At 39.2% G+C, this 24,125-nt stretch overlaps 1 protein-coding gene and 1 long non-coding RNA gene across 8 annotated transcripts; both read right to left on the minus strand.

Annotated features, from left to right (window-relative positions):
- Positions 1–4,756: 4,756 nt before the first annotated feature.
- Positions 4,757–8,605, minus strand: LOC133741755 (uncharacterized). 7 transcript variants are annotated; one of them, XR_009862112.1, is made up of 11 exons: positions 8,383–8,605; positions 8,127–8,246; positions 7,241–7,351; positions 7,023–7,049; positions 6,759–6,874; positions 6,448–6,504; positions 5,984–6,068; positions 5,785–5,878; positions 5,585–5,654; positions 5,211–5,293; positions 4,757–4,957 (listed from the first exon to the last, which is right to left on the minus strand). It is a non-coding gene; the product is annotated as an uncharacterized LOC133741755 (long non-coding RNA). The 7 variants fall into 7 exon arrangements; XR_009862120.1 differs by adding an exon at positions 5,371–5,418 and having other exon boundaries at positions 6,759–7,049; XR_009862111.1 differs by having other exon boundaries at positions 6,759–7,049; positions 8,405–8,605.
- A 10,826-nt stretch (positions 8,606–19,431) lies between these two features.
- LOC133741776 (isovalerate--CoA ligase AAE2-like) lies at positions 19,432–21,650 on the minus strand. Its single transcript, XM_062169500.1, has 2 exons — positions 21,186–21,650; positions 19,432–21,049 (listed from the first exon to the last, which is right to left on the minus strand). Exons 1-2 carry the CDS (start codon positions 21,543–21,545, stop codon positions 19,601–19,603), a joined length of 1,809 nt encoding a protein of 602 aa, XP_062025484.1. The 5' UTR covers positions 21,546–21,650; the 3' UTR covers positions 19,432–19,600.
- Positions 21,651–24,125: the final 2,475 nt, after the last annotated feature.

Genomic DNA, 24,125 nt, shown 5'->3' on the forward strand with positions numbered 1-24,125 from the left:
AAAAATAAATGTAACTTGACCCAATCATGGGTGCTCCATGATGGAAAGAGTTGAATCCAAATTTTTTGACATTTTGATGCTGTACTTTTCTTTTATAGGACAGATATGAATGGTTTGAATTTCCAAATCCCTGTTTTTAGATTATAAATACCTCCCACTTCTAGAAACGAATTGATGATAAAATTCGTTTCTATTTTCTAGTGATCTAAAGAAGTTTTGAGCCCTTTCAAAAAAAAAGAAGTTTTGAGTTGGGAAAGTGTCATTTTTTATTTTTATTTTAACTGATCATATTTTTATTTTAGTTAACTCTTTATTTATTTTTATAGAACACAATCAACGAATAAGTAAAATTTACCATAATTACTGTTTGAATTTGATTTAAAAAAGTAAAACTGACTTTTGATTTAAAATCTTACTGAGCACAAGAAATTGAAGCCAAAATTTAAGTTAACTCGCCGTTTTGTGTGTCTGTCATATGCAAGAATAATTTGATTAATGTGGAGTACTAGGATTAGAATATGTCCAGATGACTAGTAGACCAATAAATTTACCGTCCATATAATTGCTCAGGTTGAGATTGTTGCTAGTTTCGATCAACTAGATCCACTCAAATTAACGTCTCTGTCAGATACAAAGAATATGTCTATAACAGCCTACAGTGCATAGATTTATTATGAACTGTCGGTCTGGAGTAGTCATTACCATATCCATTACCATATTCATCATGATACGTACACTCAATACTGAGGAAGATCCCTGAGCGGCGAAACATTAGGTTATAACGCCATTGTACAACCGACTTGGTTGGTACCTGTCGAGCATGTCAAGCCGAGGTTCAGTACCTTATGTGCCGACAAGTCTTTCTTCCACCAAGTTGCTCGATAAGATTAGTCTCTACACCTACCTGGTCATAAGATGGGTTGCTAAGCAATAAAGAATCGACTTTGTCCAAAACAAGGTGTCCATACTAAGCCGTCAGGTTATGGTACATGGTAACATTGTGAAGACGAATTGTTATAGACGAAGTGACCTATAAACATGGCTGGCAAACCATCAACAAGCCAACTCGAACCATTCCCTTATAAGTTATACGAGCCAGTCTGTAAAGGACCCGAGCTCGAGCTATTTGCGAAGGAAAGGGAACTATGAAAGGCGTCATAGGAGTAGTATATAGTGACCATAATAAGTTGATCATCGTTCCACGTTTTTCCTCTCACGACCGAGTTATATATTCAACGCTTCCTCCTAAAAAATACAAAACTTTCAAAGCGGGACTGACTGATCTGCTGATTATTGTGATATTAATTATTTTTTATGATGGATCACATTCAAAGACGACACCAATTGGAATTTCAGAGGGCAACATTCAAAGACCACCTTAATTTGATCACAATCACAAGCTTGCCAGTTCTTCTATGGAATAAACAAACATAATAAACTAGTACATAACTACATATGATACGTGATGCACCAGTTCCTATTTTCTGATGTACTTCGCATAATACTCGGAGTTATTTTATTCTGTCACAATATTGATATGATATGGTTCAGCCGCACCCACGTCCGCGGCACGAACAAATTGCAGCAGAACCAACCTCCGACCTCCGTCGTCCTTGATCGGCCCCCTTCAAAAGCCAACAAAAGTTTTCAGCAGTACCCCAACTAGCCGATCCACCGGTGGATCCCCCGTTGAGCTTCGCACCAAACTTGAACCCAGCCATAGTGGACGTTCTTCAGAGAGTCTGAAGACCAAACCATCCACCATATCACCATCCTCCAGTCGAAGCGCCGAGAACAAACTGAAATCGGCAACAGAGGAAGAAAGAAAAGCCCTAGTCCAAGGCGGCTCTCCATATGACAAATCGAACACAGTAAGCAAGACGAGACAGTTAGCCACAAGGCTAGTGATGACCGTGGCCATTGAGGTTTGAAAATTTTAGGCCCCGTTTGGATTGCTTCGCTTTTATAAAAATCAAATTTTGTTCATAATTTTAGGTTTTATTGTGTTTGGTAAATAAATAAAAAGCAACTTTAATTTAAAGTTATAGGTCATTGGCAACAGATTTTAGAAGCAGCACAGACGTTGCTTTTAGAAGTTGCTGTGGATCAAAACATGCTTTGCAGTTGTTTTATGTACTGACAGCACTTTTAAAAATATTATTTACCAAACACGAAACTGTTTTAATTCACTGCTGATTATTCTCACAACACAGCAGCAGCAGTTTTTTTTTTAAAGTCACAGCAACCTCAAACTAGCCCTTAGGAGTTTTGCCAAAGGTAGAAAACCACCGAGTAAACCCTAGTAGAGTGCTAGGTCATCATAATTGGAATTAAATTTTGAAAAACTTGATCTTTTATAATAGTGCCTAAAGAGCTAAACGTTCCTTCTATCAAAAAAGAGTATTTCTAAAGGGTCGTTGACCCAAAGCACCAAAATAGATTAAAATGATCTCACTTACCCCAGCATCAAATTTTTATTCCCACTAACCTAATTTAAAGTGCAATAACAATTTTACCCTCAACCTAATTGATAAACTACCTCCATTGCCTCTCTCTTTTCTCTCTCCCCATCACGACGCCATCTCTCTATCTCCACTCTCTCTCTCTCTCACAGTCCTCCACGCCATCTCTGTCTCCCTCCTTCTCCTCCTCGTTTTTCTCCACTTTCATGGTGCTTAAACGACGTTGTCATCTCGCTTTGGATGGGCGCCGACGGTCACGAGATCGGCCAGAGTGTTTGTCGTCGTTGTCTTCCGTCTGACTCGCGCGATTGTCGTCGTCACCTTCTGTCCGACTCGCGAAAGAAGGTGGATCTACTCCAGCGGCTCACCGTTCTTATCTTCACCGACAACCTCACCTTCGACACCACCTCATATCAATTCCAACGACCATGTGTGTCTCGCCGGCGAGCATTACAACATTGATAGTAGCATTATACAACTATTGTAATAGATTTTCACAACTATGGTAGTGGCTTTTTACAACTATGGAAGTAGCTTTTTACATAGCTATATTATTGTTAAACCCTACATACTTTTTGCATAATTGAATATGATTTTTTTTTCTCGATTGCAGTAGCGTTTTTCTTTTTGCTGTATACTTTACATTTCTATAGGTTTGTTAGTCTCTGAGAATAGCTTTCTCAGTCTCTAGGAGTAATTTTTGTTCTGCGTCATAGTGGTTTTTGTTCTGCTTAGTTATAGCTTTTGGTGTTGATGGGAGTAGCTTTTGTTACGGGTGAGAGTAGTTTTCTAGTGTTGGTGACAGTAGCGTTTGTTGTTGGTGGAAGTAGCTTTTGGTGTTGGTGACAATAGCTTTTGGTTTTGAGAAGCGTAGCTTTTGTTGGTGACAGTAGCTTTTGTTGCTGGTCAGAGTAGTTTTTTGCTGGTGAGAGTAGCTTTTTGTGACCTCGCCAGAAGTCGCCGGGAATTTCACTATAGTAGCTTTCGTTGCAAGTGACAGTAGTTTTTTGTGTTAATGACAGTAGCTTTTATGGTCGCCGGAAACCTCGTCGGGGTCGGCCGGAGACCCGCCGGAGGTCGACCGGAGACCTTGTCAGAGAGAAGAGAGATAATGATTGTTGACTTTTTACTCTAGTGGCATTTATGTAAATATGTTGGTTTTTATATCCAAAATTTAACACCTAGTGACCTTATGAGGGAAAAAAATAGTAGGTGGCCATATGGCTCAAAGAACATTCAAAAATGGCCTTATATGTAATTAGCCCAAGACATGTATGTTATGTCATTTTTCCCATGTTTTATTTTTGAGATAGGTGATTGGAGAGAGTCAATTGTATCATCTCCTCGAGGATTTAGTTTTAATAATATCTGTGCCGACATTAACTTCACATACAATGGAATGTTGTGTTCCCAGGATTGGGCCAATAGGCCTCCCACCTCTTTGTTGTCTGTGTTGAGTGATGGCTTGCCAGGTCTTCCTAGTGTCTCCATCTGAGGCATAACTTGTCTCTCCTTTGCTTTGGTTCCTCCCTGGGTTTCTTTGTTGTATTGTTTCTGCTGGGTTTTTCTTGCGTTGTATGATTCCTATTTGTTGTTTCCCTCTTGCCCTTGTGGCTTAATGAATTTCTTCATTATCGACCCAAAAAAAAAAAGTTAGGGATGATATTACTGATCGTTATGAATGTTGTTTCTTTCAATTAGTTGTAGAGGATGAAATCTTCCATACAATGGAATTCCTAAGTGAATCGCAAGGTTGTCCACGTATGTGCGACTTGCCTGGCCATAGTCTGTACTTTTGGGAGTGGAAAGAAGCACAAGAACTGATGGTCGGTTGCGACAGAGCAGGAAAGTCTAGTTTGATACACCCCAACATTCACTCACTGGACCAAAACATGTTTCATGGTGAAGATATCACGCTGCTACATTTCAACCCAGATTTTAAACACTCACTACTACAAAAAATGGATTTAAGGACATTCAAAAAACGTCCTTAAAAACTTTTAAGGACGCTCGAAAAAAACGTCATCTATCAAGGAGTCATAGTAAGTCATCTTTTAGGACGTTCAAAAAACGTCCTTAAATGTCTACAAGGACGTTGAAAAAGTGTCCTTGTTTCTATTTACAAACGTCTTCTAATGTCTACAATGACACTAAAAAACGTCATTATAACTCAAAAAAACGTCATTTAATATCTAAAAGGACACAAGAAAAACGTCCTCGTATCTCATACAAACGTCATCTAATGTCTATTAGGACGTAGAAAAGACGTCCTTGTATCTTTTACATGACACAAAAAAAAAATTAAAATATACATAATTTAGTACGAGACTAGTGACCAATGTATCTATTATAACTAAAATACAATACAATGAGCACAAAGTTATTAAGCAATAACTAACGATTCAATAAATAACTACTAACAATAATCTAACTATACAAGTTCAACCCACAGCGTATTCATTGTGGATGTCCATGAATTCGTCTCGACTCTTGAACTGTAAAAATCAATAAAATAGTAAAGAAAAATGAGTGTTGATGATAATATGTCACATTTTGAAGTACCAACAAGTGTAAATTTAAGTTGTTTTAGAGTCTGTAAAATAAAAAATGAGTTGTAATAGGTTTTCTGGAGATTGCACTTCTGGACAAGATAGAAGCAGTAAGCAATCAGATTAACTTCTTCGGTATAAGAAAGCATACGAGCAAGAAAACTAATAGTATTAGTCATGCCTTTAGATAGTTACATACCTAGTGAAAACATTGCAACTTTCAAACAGCCTTAATGAATGGTCTCAACTCCAAAGACGATTTCTCACTTAGATTATAAATGTCTGCAAGCAAAAGCAGAAGTTTCTTCATATATATCTTGTAAAAAGGCTAAATTGTAATAATGAGTTTTGCATGGCACCTATAAGCTCCTATGTGTTGCCACTAAGCATTCAAATAGTTATTTCCACTGAACAAAGAAAAGTCACATAAGTAATAAATTCCCAAAATGCAACTTTCATAAACGCATCGTATAGGCCATATACATATAACTAACATAGCATGAATCCACAATCCACAAAAACAAGTATAAGACAAGCATAGACCTATTAAGAAAAACAAGAGCTCTGGATTACCTACAGCTACAGATCTTCCCATCTTTGCAGGGCAAACCAAGTTCCCATCCATAATTATATAGTTTAAAATCTGAAAAAAGAAACATATTATCTGTTATACAGTAATACACTACCAATTAAGTGCTGCTGTTGACGTAACAAAGGGCACAGAAATGACTATGTTTGCTAATATACAAATACTGTAGAGAACAAACACTCACTTGGCAACTTTTTCAGGGGTGACATATTCAGAGTTTTCTCCTGTTGTTCACTCTACTCCATATTGGCATTTAGGTAAGCAGCAGGAATGTTTGCCTGGCAGATATGAGAAGGCAAAGTAGGAAGGAACATAATTGTTTATTGTTAAATAGAAGACAAGGTATATGAAAAATTGAAAATAAGTCTGGAAAGAAACATTACCTGAAACAAATGCATTATTTGATCTTGAGTAAGAGACAAGGGGAGGGATTACTCAAGTTAAGCCTAGAGAAATTATAGCAGGGAGCTGCAAGATACAGAAACCAAAGTAGACACATTTTAGTACAAAGTGGTGAACATCAAATTCCTGTAAAAGAGGGAACTCTAGAAGAAACAAATGCAAGTTACTTTGCTTAAGTATTGTTGATTGACAAAATCAGACAACAGTTATAGAGCTGATGGCTGAGAAACTGAATTGGTAAAAGGAACAGTTTCTATGGTAAGCCTAAAGGAACATATCATGTCTTTCTAATACTCATGAAGCTAAAATTGATGTGAACAAGCACCTACATTACAATAGTTTCAGAAAATTCAGTCTTCAATCACAAGATCTATAGCAGAAAATCAACAATTAATATTGCTATATTACATCATATCAATTAGGAGCGGAGAAAGATATGTTTTACCTCTCAATTTGACTAAGAAAGGACCGCATACTACTGCATTTTCTTTATGTCATCAAGCTGTAAGGGGTAGACGAAATCAAAAGCATGCAAGTAAATGATATGTCATCGAGCTCTATAAATGAACTTGAATCACACACAGTTGGAGACAAGTATAACAAATAACTTAAAAGTATGCAAGTAAAATTGAAACATTGCAGATACAGACAAATTACAGTAAGCAGGCTAACCCACTTTTGAGATAAGATGGTCACTCTAATAAAATGGTACAAGAAATTCATGACTAATAGAATAAATTGAAAAGAATGAATTACCAGTTCCATGGAGATCACAGGTGGAAGTGGATGAAAGTGGCCAACATAGGCCGATATCGTAAAAATGCTTCCCAATCTACTGCCCAAATTTGAGGGGGGAAAAAGACTCTTAAGCACTAAAACACAAACAAAAACCTAAGAAACTGAAACTGCAAGAACAATTCAATGCAATGAGCTCCTAAAATTTTGTAGTTTATTACTTGGAGAAAAAAAATGAAAAAGAAAACATGCATTGTCAGTCATTAAGTTTAGCGCTTAGCTTACTGAAGAACAAGCTGTCAGTGACAAGACCTGCATAATGAGATATAAAAGAGATACATAATGAATCAGATGCTTATTAGATATATAATAATGCTCACATCTAGATACCATAGTCAAATAAGCCATAGCTATTCATATAACACAAGACAGTACATATCATGGTGCTTTTTATCACATTGCATCATATTAATTAACAAAAGGAGGAAAAACAGATGTTTTACCACTCAATTTGACTAACAAGGGAATTGAAGCAACTGCAGGTATGAAGTGCCTTATTCTTCAGGTCGTCAAACTCTATCTTAACCTTTAAAGCACCTTCAAACCTCTTCCACCTGAAAATGAAAGCAGAGAAGCCTTAATATATATATATATATATATATATATATATATATATATATATATATATATATATTCCAAGAATAATGAACTAATAAACAACATGAATTCCTTATAACTCATTGGGGGTAACCAATATTAACTCTCGTGAGTTATTCACGCTTTTAACCCAAAGCTACTATCATGGGTAGACATCCTCCTCTCTAGGCAAAGATAATTTTAACAGCATTAGCCTAATGACATGTGTAAGATATAGACCCCAAAGACCCTCTTAATGTGTAAAGCCCACAAAACCCAAGACCCCATTCATCAAATCTACACAGCTCTGCCACCACTATGTCCATACACTTGCAATTTGAAATAAAAGAAACACATTTCCAACCAGTTCAGACCACAACATCATAGTCAATTTAACAAGCATTTCACAATATAGCCAAGTACCAAAGCATTTTTGGTAACAATAACTTTCTCCAGATTTTGCATCAGACTTTTTATCTAAACAGCTAGAAAAGGGACAAATTTTAGTGCCCTTTGTAGATGGGAAGTTGGGATATATTGAAAAGAAGTATATAAACATCAGCTTAGGATGATAACAAAGTTAATGAAACAAGAAATATTTGATCAACAAGGTTACCATAATCTTCTCCAATGCTTCACTCCTTTTCAGATGCTCACTCAAATAAAATGGTACAAGAATTTCATGACTAATGTCTAAGTGTATAAATTACAAAAGTATCACCATGATAACAGAACAAATTGAAAAGAAATTACCAGTTCCATGGAGACCATAGCTGGAAGCGGATGAAAGTGGGCCACCATAAATCTACATGGTCACAAGCTTCCCTATGTTCTTACTCTCATTCTTTCTGATTTCACTTTTCACTTCCCAATCTGCAACCCAAAAGAAAAGAAGAAGAATAAAAAAGAAGAAATTATCACAATTTTTTGCTCAGAGATTAATGGAGAGATAACCCAACTGGCCATCTCCAAGGAAGAAAACAAAATATCGATTAGGAGAGCGACTTACCCATTTTGGGAGAGCAACTTACCCATTTATCTCCTTCTGCATTGAAATGAATTCTCAATTTTCTAGAGTGAATACGGCGAGTTTTGGGATTAGGGTTACTAGGCATATGTTGAGGATGAGTCGGAGAGAAATTGAAGCTGGGAGACAGGAGAAGTAAGAAGGGCGATGTGGGTTTCCGATTTGGCTGTTCGCTGTGTTTTGGGCCTGGGTTTGAGAGAGAGAGAGAGAGAGAGAGAGAGAGAGAGAGAGAGAGAGAGAGAGAGAGAGAGAAGGAGAGGGCCAGATCCACATCTAGGGCTAACTAGGATGCCAAGGTGAGAGAGCTGCCAGAGTCTGCACCAGTGCACCTCCATCAGATGGAGAGATCTAAGATTGGAATCGAGAGAAGATAGAGAAGAGAGAGGAGAGAAGGGGTCGGGAATGAAGAAAATAACTGAGAGTTTTTCTCTTTGTTATTTGACGAAAAAGCGCACAAGGATTTTAACTATTCGCCCGAATTTTAACAAGTGACGACCTTAATGGCTTACAAGGACAGTGAAATAAAAAAACGTCATTGTTTCTTCTAGCCAGGTGTCTTTAAATCCCGTTTCTGTAGTAGTGACTACTAGCAAAATAACAACACACACAGATTTACTGTATTTAAAAGCCATAGATATCCGTGCGAAACAAAAATACTAACAAATAACTGTGTGAAATGAGTATAATTGGGCCCACAATAATTTACACAATAACAATATCAACTGAAATTTGTGTGAGTAAACAACAGTAACAGATGTCTGTGTAAAAACTAAAGCATTTTCACACGGTTATCTGTGTGAATGTCAATCGACACTGATTTCTGTACGTATTATAAATTAATTTATTTAGAAATAGTTAATTTTTATGTTATGTGAATTATAAAGGGACGGATTTCCGTTACAATAAGTTTTTAGTACAGAATTCTGTGTGAAATGAGCAACACACGAATATCTATGTGAAATGTAAACACGGATATCAGTGTGAAAAGAAAAATTAGCTACTGAATTCCGTGTGAAAAAAATGAAATCGAGACAGAATTCCTTGTAAACAATCAAATGACAATTAACATGACAATTATATGTTACCGAGATAAATATACACGGATATCAGTGGTAAATGCGTATGTATTTCACACAGATTTCCGTGGTAATTTTTTCCCACTCACTTTTTTGCAACAAATTCAATTTCCCTTCCCTAGTAGTTTTAGACTTGCACACACGCTCTCTCTCTCTCTCTGTGTGTGACCCTTTTCAGTTTTTCTTACCCTTAGCTGACTAAACTTTCTCCCTCTCTCATCTCTCCCTCACCTGCAAACCAAGAAAAACAGAAAGCCTCAAGTTCTCTGGTTATTCTGGGAAATATAAATTCTACAAAGAATGGATAATTCCTTACTCTTTTTCTCTGTCTCTCCCTTTCTCTTATTGTTGGTCACGAATAGATCATTGAGCGTTATACACATCCGCTTCCTTTCAGATCTGGGTGTTGTTGGTTGTACAGATCTTCGAATTTAGGTTTTGGTTCGACTTCCAGAGGAAATAGCAGTTCAAGGAGCGGCTTAAATTCATCGTCGCTACTATGGCGAAGCTTTCTTCTACCGAGTTGCTAAGTTGTCCCGTCTGGAAAAACAAGCCGATCATCCACAAGGGCCGCATCAATACCCTTTCCAACAATACCACAATCAAACACACTGGATCCAATATAGTCTCTATCTTCATCATAGTCACATCAATATGTTCCACACAACAGGAACACAAGGAGATAAGGTAAAGCTAATCGTCGAATCTCCACCCTTCACTGAAAACACAACAGGTCCAACAGACCTCAGTCTACAAAACTACAGCTCTATGTACAAACTACACAAGAGTCCAGAATCCTGTTATCACAACAGTATCTGCATCATTACATCAATAATGTAACCCCAGCATTACAAGAATTGAAAATGAAACCTGTCATTGTAATTACTATCAAAGTGGTATAGATCCTCTACTACCACAACAATGACCATACTCACACATAAATCAACACGTAATATTACACACATAATCATTGTCACATAGACCACCACCCAGTACTGCCACACAAGCACTACAAGTACTGCCATAAAACCTGCTACTAAAGCACTACTGGCACTGCCACAAAGGCTGCCACACAAGCACTGCTACACAAGCTGCCTGTCACACAAGCACTGCTACAAAAGCTGCTACAAAAGGCACTGCCACAAAGGCTGCCACAAAAGGCACTGCCGCAAAGGCTGCCACACAAGCATTTCACTACCTAAACAACATTATAGTGAAACCATTCCAACTCACAAGGGATTTGTTTCACCAATCAAAACTACACCAAGGTCTCAACCACCACAAAAATAAGGCATGCACAATCACTCATCAATTCCTACCATCTCATAACCAAAATCACAGTAAGTTTTAGCCTCAGCTAACCTACACATAAGTCATCACAAAACATTCCACAAACATAATCAGCAATGCCGAAATGTCTACCACATCAAAAATCAGAGAAGCAGCATTCCACAATCATTCTCAATACCATACCAAGAACTCAAACCACACACAAGGTCAGCATAAATACCTCAGTGTCACCTTAAACACATAACAATATGCTGAATCAAATGCTCCACTAAGACACCACTCAATTAAACAAGATGACTATCTCCTGATAAGCACATTCCACCCAATATCTCTGCCAATCCAACTTAGGAAGGAGAGTGGAGCGGTTGACTCAGGATTTTCAACTGGAGAATCATCTAAGTTTGGGACTCTAGAGTTTGACGTGGAAAATGAGTCCTGATCAAAAGATGAGGGCAACATTGTTGGTTGAGGTGGAGGTGCAGCGGATTGAGTGATAGACTGAAAAGGGAAGTTGTCTTAGAAAAGAACATCTCGAGAGACAAGAACCTTTTGAGTTTTGAGATCAAACACTCGATACCCTTTCTGACCATGAGGATACCCAAGGAAAATACATCGAGTTGCACGAGGGTCAAATTTGGTAGGTTTTGTAGCATGTGTGGATGTGAAACACAAACAACCAAAGACTCGTAAATGGGAATGGTTGGGTGCCTTGTGAAATAATTTTTCGAATGGTGTTTTGCCATGAAGGAGAGGTGTGGGTGTGCAGTTGATAAGATAGACTGATGTAAGGACTGCATCCCTCCAAAAATGTTTAGGAAGATTTGCTTGAAAGAGCAAAGCTCGTGCAACATTGAGCAAGTGCCTGTATTTGCGCTCAACGATACATACCATTTTGTTGTGGTGTGTTGATGCAACTAGATTGATGAATAATTCCCTTGGTGGCATAAAAATCTCCTAGTTTGAACTCAGGGCCATTATCACTAAGCACAATTTTTACCTTGGTATTGAATTGGTTTTCAACCATGTGAATGAAACTGACTAGAAGGGTTCGTGTTTCTGATTTTTGTTTCATCAAGTATACCCATGTACTCCTAGTGTAATCATCAACTATGGTTAGAAAATATTTTGCACCAGAAAGTGATTCCGCCTCCTGCTCCAACATTAGTTGGGGGATGGGCGGTGGTCCCATCCCCAATAGTTCAGGTGGGTCCAGCGGTACCTGCATCTGTATGACTGGCCCTGGTATCAATGTGCCGGTGCCGGGCCGACTACTCCTGGTGCTGCGTGATTGCTCGCTCTGCGCTGGATTGGCGGTTATCTCCAGCGTCCTCTTTAGTTCATCAAAACGTGACATCAGCGTAGCCACTTGCTTTTGGGCCTCGGCCTTCTCTTTGCGCTCCTCTTCACGCTCTCTGTTTGCCTTGTGAAGGTCCGCCAATGCCAGCTCGTATAGAGCGGTGAGATCCTGGCCCGGTGGGCGGCTGCTGCTTGGATTTGCCTCACCGCCGGGGTTGGCTGGGGTGTTGAATAGTGCGCGGTTAACGTCTACCGCTGGGTCGGAGGGTTGGGGAATGGCGGATTGGTCCGCCTGCTCTTTAGCGTTTTCCCCGCTACCGTTAGTCATGGTGATTGTGGTGGGATGACCTTTTGTTCAAGGATTCCCATAGACGGCGTCAATGTTAATGCTCAAAGTCCGGCGGTAGCCGAACCTTCGTTTAATGCGGGTCCGGTGGGCGGACCGCTACTCTATAGACTTGGTGATCTTCGCTAGCTGTCAAATGAAAGACAGGGCGTCAGAGGGAGACCGCGTTGGGCGGTCTTCACTTCTCCGATGCCTAAGTCAGTCGATGCATATAGACAGCATAACAATAAATGAGTATTAAAATGCGTAATTAATGAGGAGAGAGGAGAGAACCTCTTATAGGTGAGGAGGAGGCTGATCTTCTCCTTGTTTTCGATGTGGGACTGATGTGCTTCAGTCCCCAGCTTCAGGAGCTTCTGATGCTATCTTGGCACGGCGCGTTGGCGGTGATCTGGGAGTGATCCGAGGCTCAGGCTGTAGCCCGCCTGGTTGTGTATCTGTATGTTATTCCTTTGGCGGGAATTAGTACCTCTGGCGGTACAATGAGCGTAGCCCATTATAGCTAATTATGCTTGTAAATGTACATGTATGTACAGCAGCTGCTTCTGGTTGTACCAAGGTTTTGCCACTTGAGACCTCTCCCTGCCTCTCATGGCGAAGGGCCATTGAATATGCCTTGTTGACACCTGGTAATAGATCAATCCTAAGAGTGTTGTTGCGAACCGTGGCATAAGACTCATTCAGTCCCATGAGGAACTTCATTGTCTTCTGGGCCTCCATGTATGATTTAATCTCTCTGGCCGCTTCACAGCTATAGCCAGGAATTTGATGTGGAAAAGTTGAACGACGTTGGTCCGAGAGAATTGTTCTTGTAACTCAAGCCACATAAGTCAAGCGTCCTTGCAGTAGCTCGACATTGATCCCAATACCCATGTTTTGACAAGAGTGTTGCAGCGTTCCCATTGTTGCAGCTCTTAAGTCTTGTCTTCAGTTGGCCTTTAAAGAGATCTATCCACAAAACCTTTCTTGTTCTTGATCATCAAGGTCATGCTCATGGATTGAGCCCATGTGTTGTAGTTGCCTTCCATCAAAGGATGTGACACAAGAACCGCGCTAGGCTGATCTGAATGATGGAGGTAAAGTGGATGGTTGGAGATTTCCCATGGTTTTGAAAGGTTCGAAGTCATACCTGATTCGACTAGCTTCAACTTGGTATCTTTGATGTCAGGCATGGCTGTTTTGATTGTGGTGGTGTTTTGTGTTTCATAGTATTTCCTAGATCAATGCTTTGGTACCATAAAGAGAAACGTAATATGGTGAAGAATATTTCTTGATTATTCACAAAAGCAAGTTACACACTTATACATAGGTCTATTCATTTAGATCATATTCCTTAGCCTACAACCAAGCACAATTGAATGCCTAGGATATGTACAGCTAACTAATTGTCAATGACATGAATTAGATTGCTGATCTTGTGGAATCTTGTCCTTTAACACTCATGAATTAGATTGTTGATCTTGTGGAATCTTGTCCTTTAACAACACCGATTCAATTTTCTGCGAGTTCGCTTAATAATTTGAAGGGGTCGCAGTCTTCTTACTCGTCTTTTTTCCTTTTTACTAATGAAGTAGCACTCTCTCCGGATCATTATCATAAGATCTTCTGCAAAACTTTCATGTATGAAAATATCTCTATTTGCTTCAAGTTTATGGTCATCAAAACATCACCATTGTTTTGACGGAGGGAGGGAGGACGCTGGCTACCCTATGTGGCAGCGGCGATGACGACAACCTTCGGGCCTATGGAGTCCGATTCCATCTTATTGTTCTCTCTGTAGAGATAGAACAAGCCCATATCTATCATACCTTTTAAGTATCGAAAGATTGTCTTTACACCAGTCTAATGGCGTTACGTTGGTGCAAAGCTACATCTAGCCAACAAGTTCACAACAAATAAGGTGTCCGGTCTTGCATTGTGCTAAGTACAATAATGCACCTATTGTACTTGGGTAAGCACTTCTGCCACTAACACGTCTTCGTTATCATCCTTGGGACGAAACAGATCCTTCTTAGGGTCAAGACTATGGACGACCATGGGAGTGCTTACAGACTTGACTTTATCAAAATGCTTAAGCATCTATTGGCACAGTATTCAAGTTCTAAACAGAGACAAAACTGTGTTCTCCCAAGGTCCTTCACCTCAAATTCGGATTTCAGGTGTTCAGCGGTTTCCCTTAACTCATCAAGGGTTCCAATTATGTTCATCAACATAAACCGCGACAATTGCAAATCCGAAACTTGTCATGGAAACGCGTGGGCATAGTTCCACATATTCTTTCCCAATCAAGTAGTCACTTAGTGAGTGTTGCATCCTCATTGCAAACGCGCTCCGTGGTCCAGAGCCACTTGATTTGGGTAAATGAAGTCCATCAGGGACCTTCATTTATATTTTCGTATCTAGATCCCCATAAAGATACGTAATGACCACATTCGTAAGCTGCATGTTCAGATATTTGGAAACTACCAAACTAAAAAGGTAGTGGAATTCAATGACATCCATTACGAGGGGATATGTCTACTCGTAGTCGATTCCAGGGTATTGTGAGAAGCCTTGCACCATGAGGCGAGTCTATAATATCTTTTTTTTTTTTTTCCTTCATGCTTTCTAACGAATACCTATTTATGTCAACAGGTTTTATGTTAGGAGGTGTTGGTATCTCTGGCCTAAAATCCTTCCTCTTCGTTAGTGAATCCAATTCAACCTGGATTGCATATTTCCATTTAGGCCAATTTGATCTACGTTGGTATTCTCCAACAAAGTAAGATTCGATGTCATTGGTCTCAATAATCCCACGTTCTCATGTATACTAGTGTAGTTTGCAGAGATCTTTATATTCTCAGGAATTGGTTCTAACATTGAGGCGTCACCCAACGATGTCTCTTGGACATAACCACAATCTAGAATATTCTCATGTGACGGATTTTGAGTATCAATGATCAATGGATTAGGTTGTGCCCAACTCGCTCTCTTCCTAGGATGAGAATCCATCGAACATATGGGTCTTCTACGCTCTCTAGTAGAACCCACGGCCTGTGACGGCCTGTGACGCATTATGCCACCTTGTGGTGTCACTATGCCACCATCCGCGGCGCCGTGCCCAGCTTCTCTGGGTGACGCCATGTCCTCTTGAGGGGACATCAATCCTTGCAGGCATGTTTGCAGCAAGTATATGTGATCTTGTCACTTTTAGGGGATTGAGATGAGACATAGTGGGGACAGACCACGACAATTTCTGTCATTCCTGTTGAACGTTGACTTTCTTATCTCCCCCTAACGACGGAAAGACTGTCTCATCAAAGTGACAATCCGCAAATTTAGCAGTAAAGAGATCACCTATCAAGGGCTCTACATAGCGCACTTATAGTTGGAAATTTATATCCAACACAAATATATATATATATATATATATATATATATATATATATATATATATATATGCATTCGTTGCTAATAACCCATTTTAATGAGCTGTGGCGGTGCGATTGGCACATAAACTGATTATTCAAATATGCGTAAGTACGAGATAGCAGACTCGCACCCAGTCACTAGCTGTAACGCAAAGAAAGGTGAATGGTGGTGGGTCGTAGACGAATTAGCATAGCTTCATGCGATATTGCATAACCCCTAGCGAAAATATTGGTGGGCATTACCAATGTCCGGTCTACCATCGTAGTCGTTTAATGGTGGCTTTTTCGCGAGACCATTTGGGTGTGTAGATGAGGATAAGATGTCCAACATTAATCCCCAATGATATGCAATAGTCATCGAAAATTTTCATTGGAAACTCTCTAGCATTATCAAGTTGAATTGACTAAATGGGATGATCCGGGTAGTGAGCCCGTAGCCATATAATCTGGGCCAGGAGTTTATCATAAGCAGCATTACAAGTGGATGATAGCGCGACACGTGACCAACATGCCTACGCATCAACCAATACCATAAAACATCTAAATGGTCCGTAAGTTGGTTGAATCGGTCCACAAAATCCCCTCGGATTTTATAATGAAAACACATGTGTCTTTTGCATAGGATGGTCTCGATCCTAATTTAGCTAAAAAGTAGGCTTTGCAGAATGAAAGATGGGCCTTAGAAGCAACCAATGAGGATTTTGGTTGAGCCACAAAATTACAATTGACTTGAGAAGTGGAGAGAGGAGACAAATCACCATGTATGGCATCAGTGCCATCTCTACGCTGTAGGGGGATGACGACCCCGGCGTTAGCCAGCCAGTGGTGGACTGTGGCGGCGCAGTGAGGCACGGCTGCAGTCCGTTTCCCTCCTTGAATCAATCTTTGATTCGTACTTCTCTTCATTCTGAAGAAAGGATGTTCGTGTGAAGTCTTTAATATATGGATCATCATGTCACAACCTGGATGTCCCAAACGGTCATGCCAAAGCATGTATGTGTCAGAATTCTAAAAGGTCATCTCTTAAGACATTGTTGGATTCAATTACTCGAATAGTGGTTACATATAACGCACTAAAGCGACCCATAAGCTTCTCTAATACTCGTTTTCGTTTGTAGTCATTAGAGGTAATGCAAAGTATGTCCATTCTCACTATGTGTTTCTACATGGAAACCATTGGCTCTAATATCTCTAAAGCTCAAAAGGGTTCTTCCAGCCCTAGGAGCGTAGAGAGCTTCAGTGACATTAATCAATGTGTCATTTGGCAACAGAAATTGAGTTGGTCCTTGACCATAAATCAATTTAGATGGCCCTGCCATCGTAGTCACAGAAGATCGAGTAGGCATCATCTCAAAGAATAATTGCCTATGTCATGGTATGGTGTGTGTAGTAGCACTATCCGCGAGGCATTCTAGCTCTCCGGGAAACATATCTAAGTAAATAAAGCTCGAATTAAAAGAATTGACACCTTATTAATAATAGCCAACGATTACATCAAAGTTTCTAATCCAAAATCTAATGCAAATAGTTATATTCAATACTTGACTAATGGTCGTTACTCAATCATTTCGGTAACTCCAATTGAGCATAACAAGGAAAGTAAGAGGAGATGTCGGTGGAGCCAAGCTCGCTTAAGTACCACTTATCTCAACTATTTTCCTAGACATCATACTTAATTAGATGGGCCTACTTGTGAAAAAGTTATCACCATTGTCATTATTGATAATAGTTTAAGGCAAATGCCATTACATAGATTCTTGGAAAAATACTATCTAAACAAAATCTGCGGAATCCATATTTTCATCACCAGATTTGAAGTCTTTAATTGTAAGATTGGCATCATTGCCTTCTCCATCATCTCTTTCAACTGCGAGATAAGCCTAATTCTCTCTCATATCTTTATACACCTTGAATTGTGCAGCTTGTATTATAAAGGTGTTCGCTCAAAAATTGTCTCGGCCGCGTGTCACTAGGCCGAGGGCTTCTTTGGCTTACACGTGTCCTTCTGGAGTGGTGTCGTGTGCGCGGGCGTGCCAACTCGCGGCTGGTAGGCCAAGCTAGGTTTTGTTCTAGATTGTAGATCTTGCACCGATCTGACTTCTGATCAGTTGATTGTGGGCCGAGGAAGGATCGATCTCGGCCTCGGGGTTCTCTCTGCCTTGAATGCAAGGACTTTAGAACAGATCGGACTTATCTGGACGCAGTGCTGTGTAACTCGGTGATTGAGGTGAAAGTGAAGTGATGATGATTCTTTTTGTGATTTTGTATTTTGTATAAAGTAAATAACGTAAAGTCAACAACAGAAAATAAAAGTGTAGCAAATAAAGATAACCAACAAGAAAGTAAACCGTGGGAAATAAAGTGCATACAAAGTAAACAATTCAACGAAAAGATAAATTGCATGAATGTAAAGAGCAACAATATAAAGTGCAGGAAAGATAAATACCGGTAAAGAAAATGATAAGATAAACACGTAAATATTGATAAGTGTTGCTGAATTGTTGAAATGTATTGAGATAAAATTTGAGTAATCGCGTAGAGCATTTGGTCGACGACCTCTAACAATGAATCCTATGGTCCTTTTTATAGTGAAGCTAAACTACTGAATGAAGGAAAACAAACAATCTCAACCTTAACAGCTAAGACCGCATTGATTACAAATAGAATAGTATTCATGTTTGTGATATTTTTGACGTACGTTATCAATGATTGATTCTTTCATGAGCAATCAATCAGGTATTATAACTGATGATTGGCAATAACACCTCCTGATGCTCATTCAAGTTAATTGCCCCAAACTTTGGTAACGTTTCTCCTGACAATCAACCTCTTTGATGTGCCGCGGCTAATTAGCCGCGGTCATTCATTACGCCTTGTGATTCATTTGATCTTAATAACGGCTCTCTGCGCATGTTATCTTTGGTCATGAATTTGACAACAAACATTTAATGTGTCGCGGCTAATTGGCAGCGGTCATTCATTAGGTCTTGCGGGCCGGGCCCACGTATCTGCCACGTTGGACTTGCCAAATATAGGTTCAAACAGAAGGAGAATAAATTAGTTTCGGAGTATAATACTTCCACGACAACTAATTATGGATTTATGAGCCTCTTTGCTACCAAGAAATTTGGATTAGACTGAAACAATGATGTTTGAATGGTCAATTTTCGATGCTCACAAACGCTCTTAGTTCGTAGCTTACGAACGCTCTTAGTTCGTAGTAGTTTAGCGTGAACTCTCCATGGTTCCACTTTTATAAATCGAACCCACATTACAAGAAAGGTGGGATGTAGAAAAAGAGATTTTGAAAGTCCCAGATAAAAAAAAAGAAAAAAAATTCAAAAGCAGGATCTTTAATCTTAAAACTTACTTGGTGTTCTTGATGCTTGATTTTCTTGTTCTTCTTGTAATCTTCTTGAAAGTAACACGCAAGGATGGCGGTGGCGTGCCAGAAGGTGGTGCACGGCACATGGGAAAATCCTAGGGCAGGGTTCTAGGGTTTCACAGCTAAGAGAAGAAGGAAGAAGAATTTTTGGCTTCTGATTCAGGGTTAGGGCTCGTGTTGATAATGTGTTTAAGGAAAAGAGAATTGTAGAGAGAATTGGGAGAATAGTTGTCTCTTTCATTGATAATATGAGCCCCTACAAGTACATAATCTTTGAGTACAAGGAATCCTATTCTAATTAGAAATAGGAATCTAGAACAATCTTCTCTTATTACAATAATAGAAAGTAATCCTAGTTTGTAAGGCACACATAATAGAACATCCTTCAACAGCTCTCTCAAGAGAGACTGCCCAAGACTTTTGCTTTTTCTCTGAGAATGAACTTTTGTATCTTTCCTGTTGAAGTCTTTGGTATATCATCGAAAATGACTGTCCGGGGTGCCATGTAATGAGGCATATGATCGCGGCAGAACTCAATTATTTCTTGCGCATTCACATCTAAGCCGTCCTTCAATTTCACAAATGCACAAGGAGTTTGTCCCCAATGATTATCAGGCCTTGCAACAACTGCAGCCTCAAGAACTGCTGGATGGCTAAACAAAACTGTTTCAACCTCAACTGTGCTTATGTTCTCTCCCCCAGATATAATCACATCCTTCAACCGATCCTTGATTTCGATATAGTTATCAGAATGTTTCACAGCTAAATCCCCACTTCTAAACCATCCACCCTTAAAAGCTTTCTCTGTTGCTTTCAAGTCTTTAAGATAACCACTCATCACAGTGTTTCCCCTGAACATAATTTCACCCATTGTCTTGCCATCAGGTGGTACACTTTCCATAGTGACGGGATTTTTTATGTCAACCTCTTCCAAACCAACATGCTGCACCCCTTGTCGAGCTTTAACCTTCGATCTCTGATCTGAAGGCAGAGAGTCCCACTCAGGTTTCCATGAGCAATATGTCCCTGGACCATAAGTTTCTGTGAGACCATACAAGTGGGTTACCCCAAAACCCATCTCTTCCATCTTGAAAAGGATCTGCGGCGGGGGAGGTGAGCCGCCCGTCATTACTTCCACCTTGTGAGGAAGTGGCATTTGGTCATTCACCGGTGAATTAACAATCATGTTCAGCACAGTTGGTGCCCCTCCCATGTGTGTCACGTTATGTAGAGCAATATTGTCGAATATGCCTTTTGGAGTGACTTTCCTGAGGCAAATGTTAGTACCACCCTGCGCTGCCAAACCCCAAATGAGGCACCATCCATTGCAATGGAACATAGGCACAGTCCACAGATAAACAGGCACTGAGCCTATTCCATGAAACAAAACTGTGGCCAATGAATTTAGATAAGCACCGCGATGACTATAAACAACCCCTTTTGGCCTTGATGTTGTGCCAGAGGTGTAATTCACACTGATGGGATCCCATTCACTCTTTGGTCGCCTAATCTCAAATCCACCATTTCCACTCTCTAAAAGACTTTCATACTCATAAGTTGGTTTTGTTTCTGAACTAAAGCTGGTAGATAACTCATCAGAATCAGCAATTACAACTACAATTGGTGGTTTTGAAACAGCTTTTTCGGCAAGTAATTCAAGTGCTCCATCAACAATTCCAAGTAATTGGTGATCAACAAAGACGATTTTAGCTTCAGAATGACTAAGAAGAACAGATATCATAGCTGAATCAAGGCGTGCATTTAGTGTACAAAGAATTGCCCCAGCCATTGGAGCTGCAAAATGAAGCTCATGCATAGCCGGGACATTTGGTGCCAAAGTTGCAACCTGATAGAACCAATTAAACATTTAAACATGAATCACATATTTCAATTGGGTTTTGAAGATTTATCTTGAAAACATGATATTATTAAACAAGTAAGAATCAAAAGCTACTAATGGAGATGAAGAACCAATCACTCACCACATCACCTCGAGAAATTCCCAGCTGGGTGAGAGCAGAAGCTAATTTAAGGCAGCGTTGATGGGTTTGAGCCCAAGTGTATTTCAGAGAGCCATAGATTACAGAGGTCCTGTCCCTGTAGGCCTTTGCAGCTCGCTCCAAGAATCCTATTGGAGATAAAGGGACGTGATTTGCCGAGCACCGAACTAGACCCTCCTTTGAACTCCATAACTCTTCATGCTCAGAGTTGTTACTATTAATCCCAGAAGAGTTAGAGCAGTATACACGGTAAGAATGAGTGGGAGTGGTGAAATGAAAGCGAGGAGTGGGAGTGGAAACTAGGTGAGTCCATGAGTTCGTGAGCAAGTGGTGCATAGCCATGATGGGGATAACGAAGGAGAGATGACCGGGATTTACAGAGTGATAGAAATCCTCGGTCTTTATTATTGAATTGCTTGGACTCTAAGATATCGTCTAGCATTGAGATTCTTCGGTATATTACCATCCTCCAACTTAATTATCATCCTTTATTGTTTTATTCACATACTTAGAGACTTAATTAAGTCTGGTTCGGAAGTTATGTACAGTCATTCCTTATAAGCTAGTGTTTTTACAAAGGTTTTGGAGAAGAGAACATTTGCAGTTACTATAGAGGATACCGTGCCTACTAGAATAGAAACAATTTTTTTTCAAGGCTCTATCACATGGTTAGAAAGAACTGGGGACAATTTTACTAAAGATGGTAGAAGAGTGAAGAGCCCTGTAGTGGTGATGCTAAGTGCGAGGCGCCCTCATCCTCGTCATTGGAAATATTAGTTTACAGTTGTGTATTATACTTTTACAATGAAAATATGTAATAATTATGTTCTTATTTCGTTCGATATGTAGTTGGATAATTCAATAGAGAGGTAGAGTAGTCTTAAAATAGTGTCCAATGTATAGAGTCGGCCTACTTCTAAATCAAATCAGTCTACTTAATATGTCGCTAAATAAACCCAATTTTTGTTAAGTATACTTTTTCCTTCTCTAGCTACTAATCAATAAAATCACCCCATAAGCTTTAAAAAGTTGTTATTTAGAGAGAAGAGGTTGTTATATTTCGGGTAAGCAGCATAAATAGTTGCCTAACTTTTATTTAAACAACAATAGTTCTCTTTCAATGTACGTGTTGACTTAATAGTACTTAGTAGAACAGTAATTAAAGTCGCCTAACTTTTATTGAAACAGCAAACTCTAAGAGGCAGAAATAACTAAATAGCAAGTCTATATCATGACTAAAGTCAATCATTAACAAGTTTTAAGAGCTGTGAAAGTATTAATTAATAGCTTTTCTGACATGTGGCGTGGTTTTAAGGCCATCTCCAACTGTGGAGGAATAAAATAGGCTCCGGACTAAACTTTAGCCTCCGATAATCACTATTTATATAAATAGTAAAAGTTATAATTTCTACAATCTCCAACCCTTAGGGCTATAAGTTTAAATGCCATGTTATTTTATTGTTTTTGAAATATATATTAGGCCTGGGACGGTTCGGTTTAGAGGAAGAAAAAAAATGAAACCGCACCGAAACCGAATAAACTATATTCGGTTCGGGTTTGTTACATTTCAAGTGTGGAACTGATCACAAACCGAACCGTTTTCATTCGGGTCGGTTCTTCCGGTTTCTCGATTCCTGCAGTTTACTTGAAATCCAGAAGTCCAAAGTTGTAGAAGAGGCAAAACTGCAAAAGACAAGGTGCAAAACTGAAGCATAGTGCTTCCAATCTAGGCAATTGAGACTCACTGCTTTGACCATTACATGAATACATGTACAAAATGCATAAAACTGAAATCAATGAATCAAATTATCATTAATTGAATTCATTATCAAGCAATTGCAGTATTACACAAAGTCACAACTCACAAATACACAATCAATGAATCAAATTATCACAAAATCTGTTAAACAAATAATCAAACTGTCAAACACTCAAAACATCAAAGACTCAAAGTCATCAAATATTCAAATTCATTAAGTTCTGTTAAGCAAATAAGGTAATATTGAACTGAAACAAACTGAGTACAACTCCATACTTCCATACTGCATAATCAAGTAATCAACAAGTTCAAAGTCAACATGTCCTTCACTCCATTGTCCAATATTCCAATTCAACAAAGTAACAAACAATGAAACAATAAAAGTTGGGCTTCTGAAATAACAATGAAAAAAAATTGCAGCATTGCAGCCTTCCACAGTTCCAACTTCCAAAGTCTAAACACAACCTGGCCAAAAAAAAAAAAAAAAGTAAACTCACTAAAGTGACTAAACTGAAAAAGTATGTAAGAGTATAAGATTATAACAAATCAAACAATGCAAACCTGAGCTTATTTCTTTTTGTTTCCACCCTTTCTCACTGATTTGGAAGATTTTGATGCATCACTACTCTTTGACAGTTTGGAAGCTTTTGCAGCCTTTCGGCTTTGTTGAGTGGCATTAGTTTGTTCAGCTTGTATTGATGCATTGGCCTTCTCCAATCTCTTCCTCTCTTCTTCTGCTTGTTCTGCATAAGTGAAATAACAAGAACAGTTCACATTACTAAAGGCTTGAAGTTGCAAAAACAAGCTGTGCAGTAACAGCTATAACATTGAAAAGTAAAAATGCAAGTGAGAGTAGTTACATACCTTTTTCAACCTCCTCAAACCACCCCATTTCCTCCATGGTTGGAATATATTCTAACCCCATTATTGCATCAGATTTGAGCCAATTTTGGAGGCAGATTAGGGCTTCAACTGTTCTAGGAGTTAATGAACTCCGATGTGGATCAATTACCCTCTTCCCTGTGCTGAAACTACTCTCACTAGCTACTGTGGAAACTTGGATTGCTAAAACATCCTTTGCCACAGCTTGCAAGTTAGGATACTTTGAACCATTAACCTTCCACCAATCCAAAATTTTCCAATTTTCATTGTCTTGAGGCTTC

Source organism: Rosa rugosa, chromosome 1, assembly GCF_958449725.1.
Source record: "Rosa rugosa chromosome 1, drRosRugo1.1, whole genome shotgun sequence".
Lineage (NCBI taxonomy): Eukaryota > Viridiplantae > Streptophyta > Magnoliopsida > Rosales > Rosaceae > Rosa > Rosa rugosa.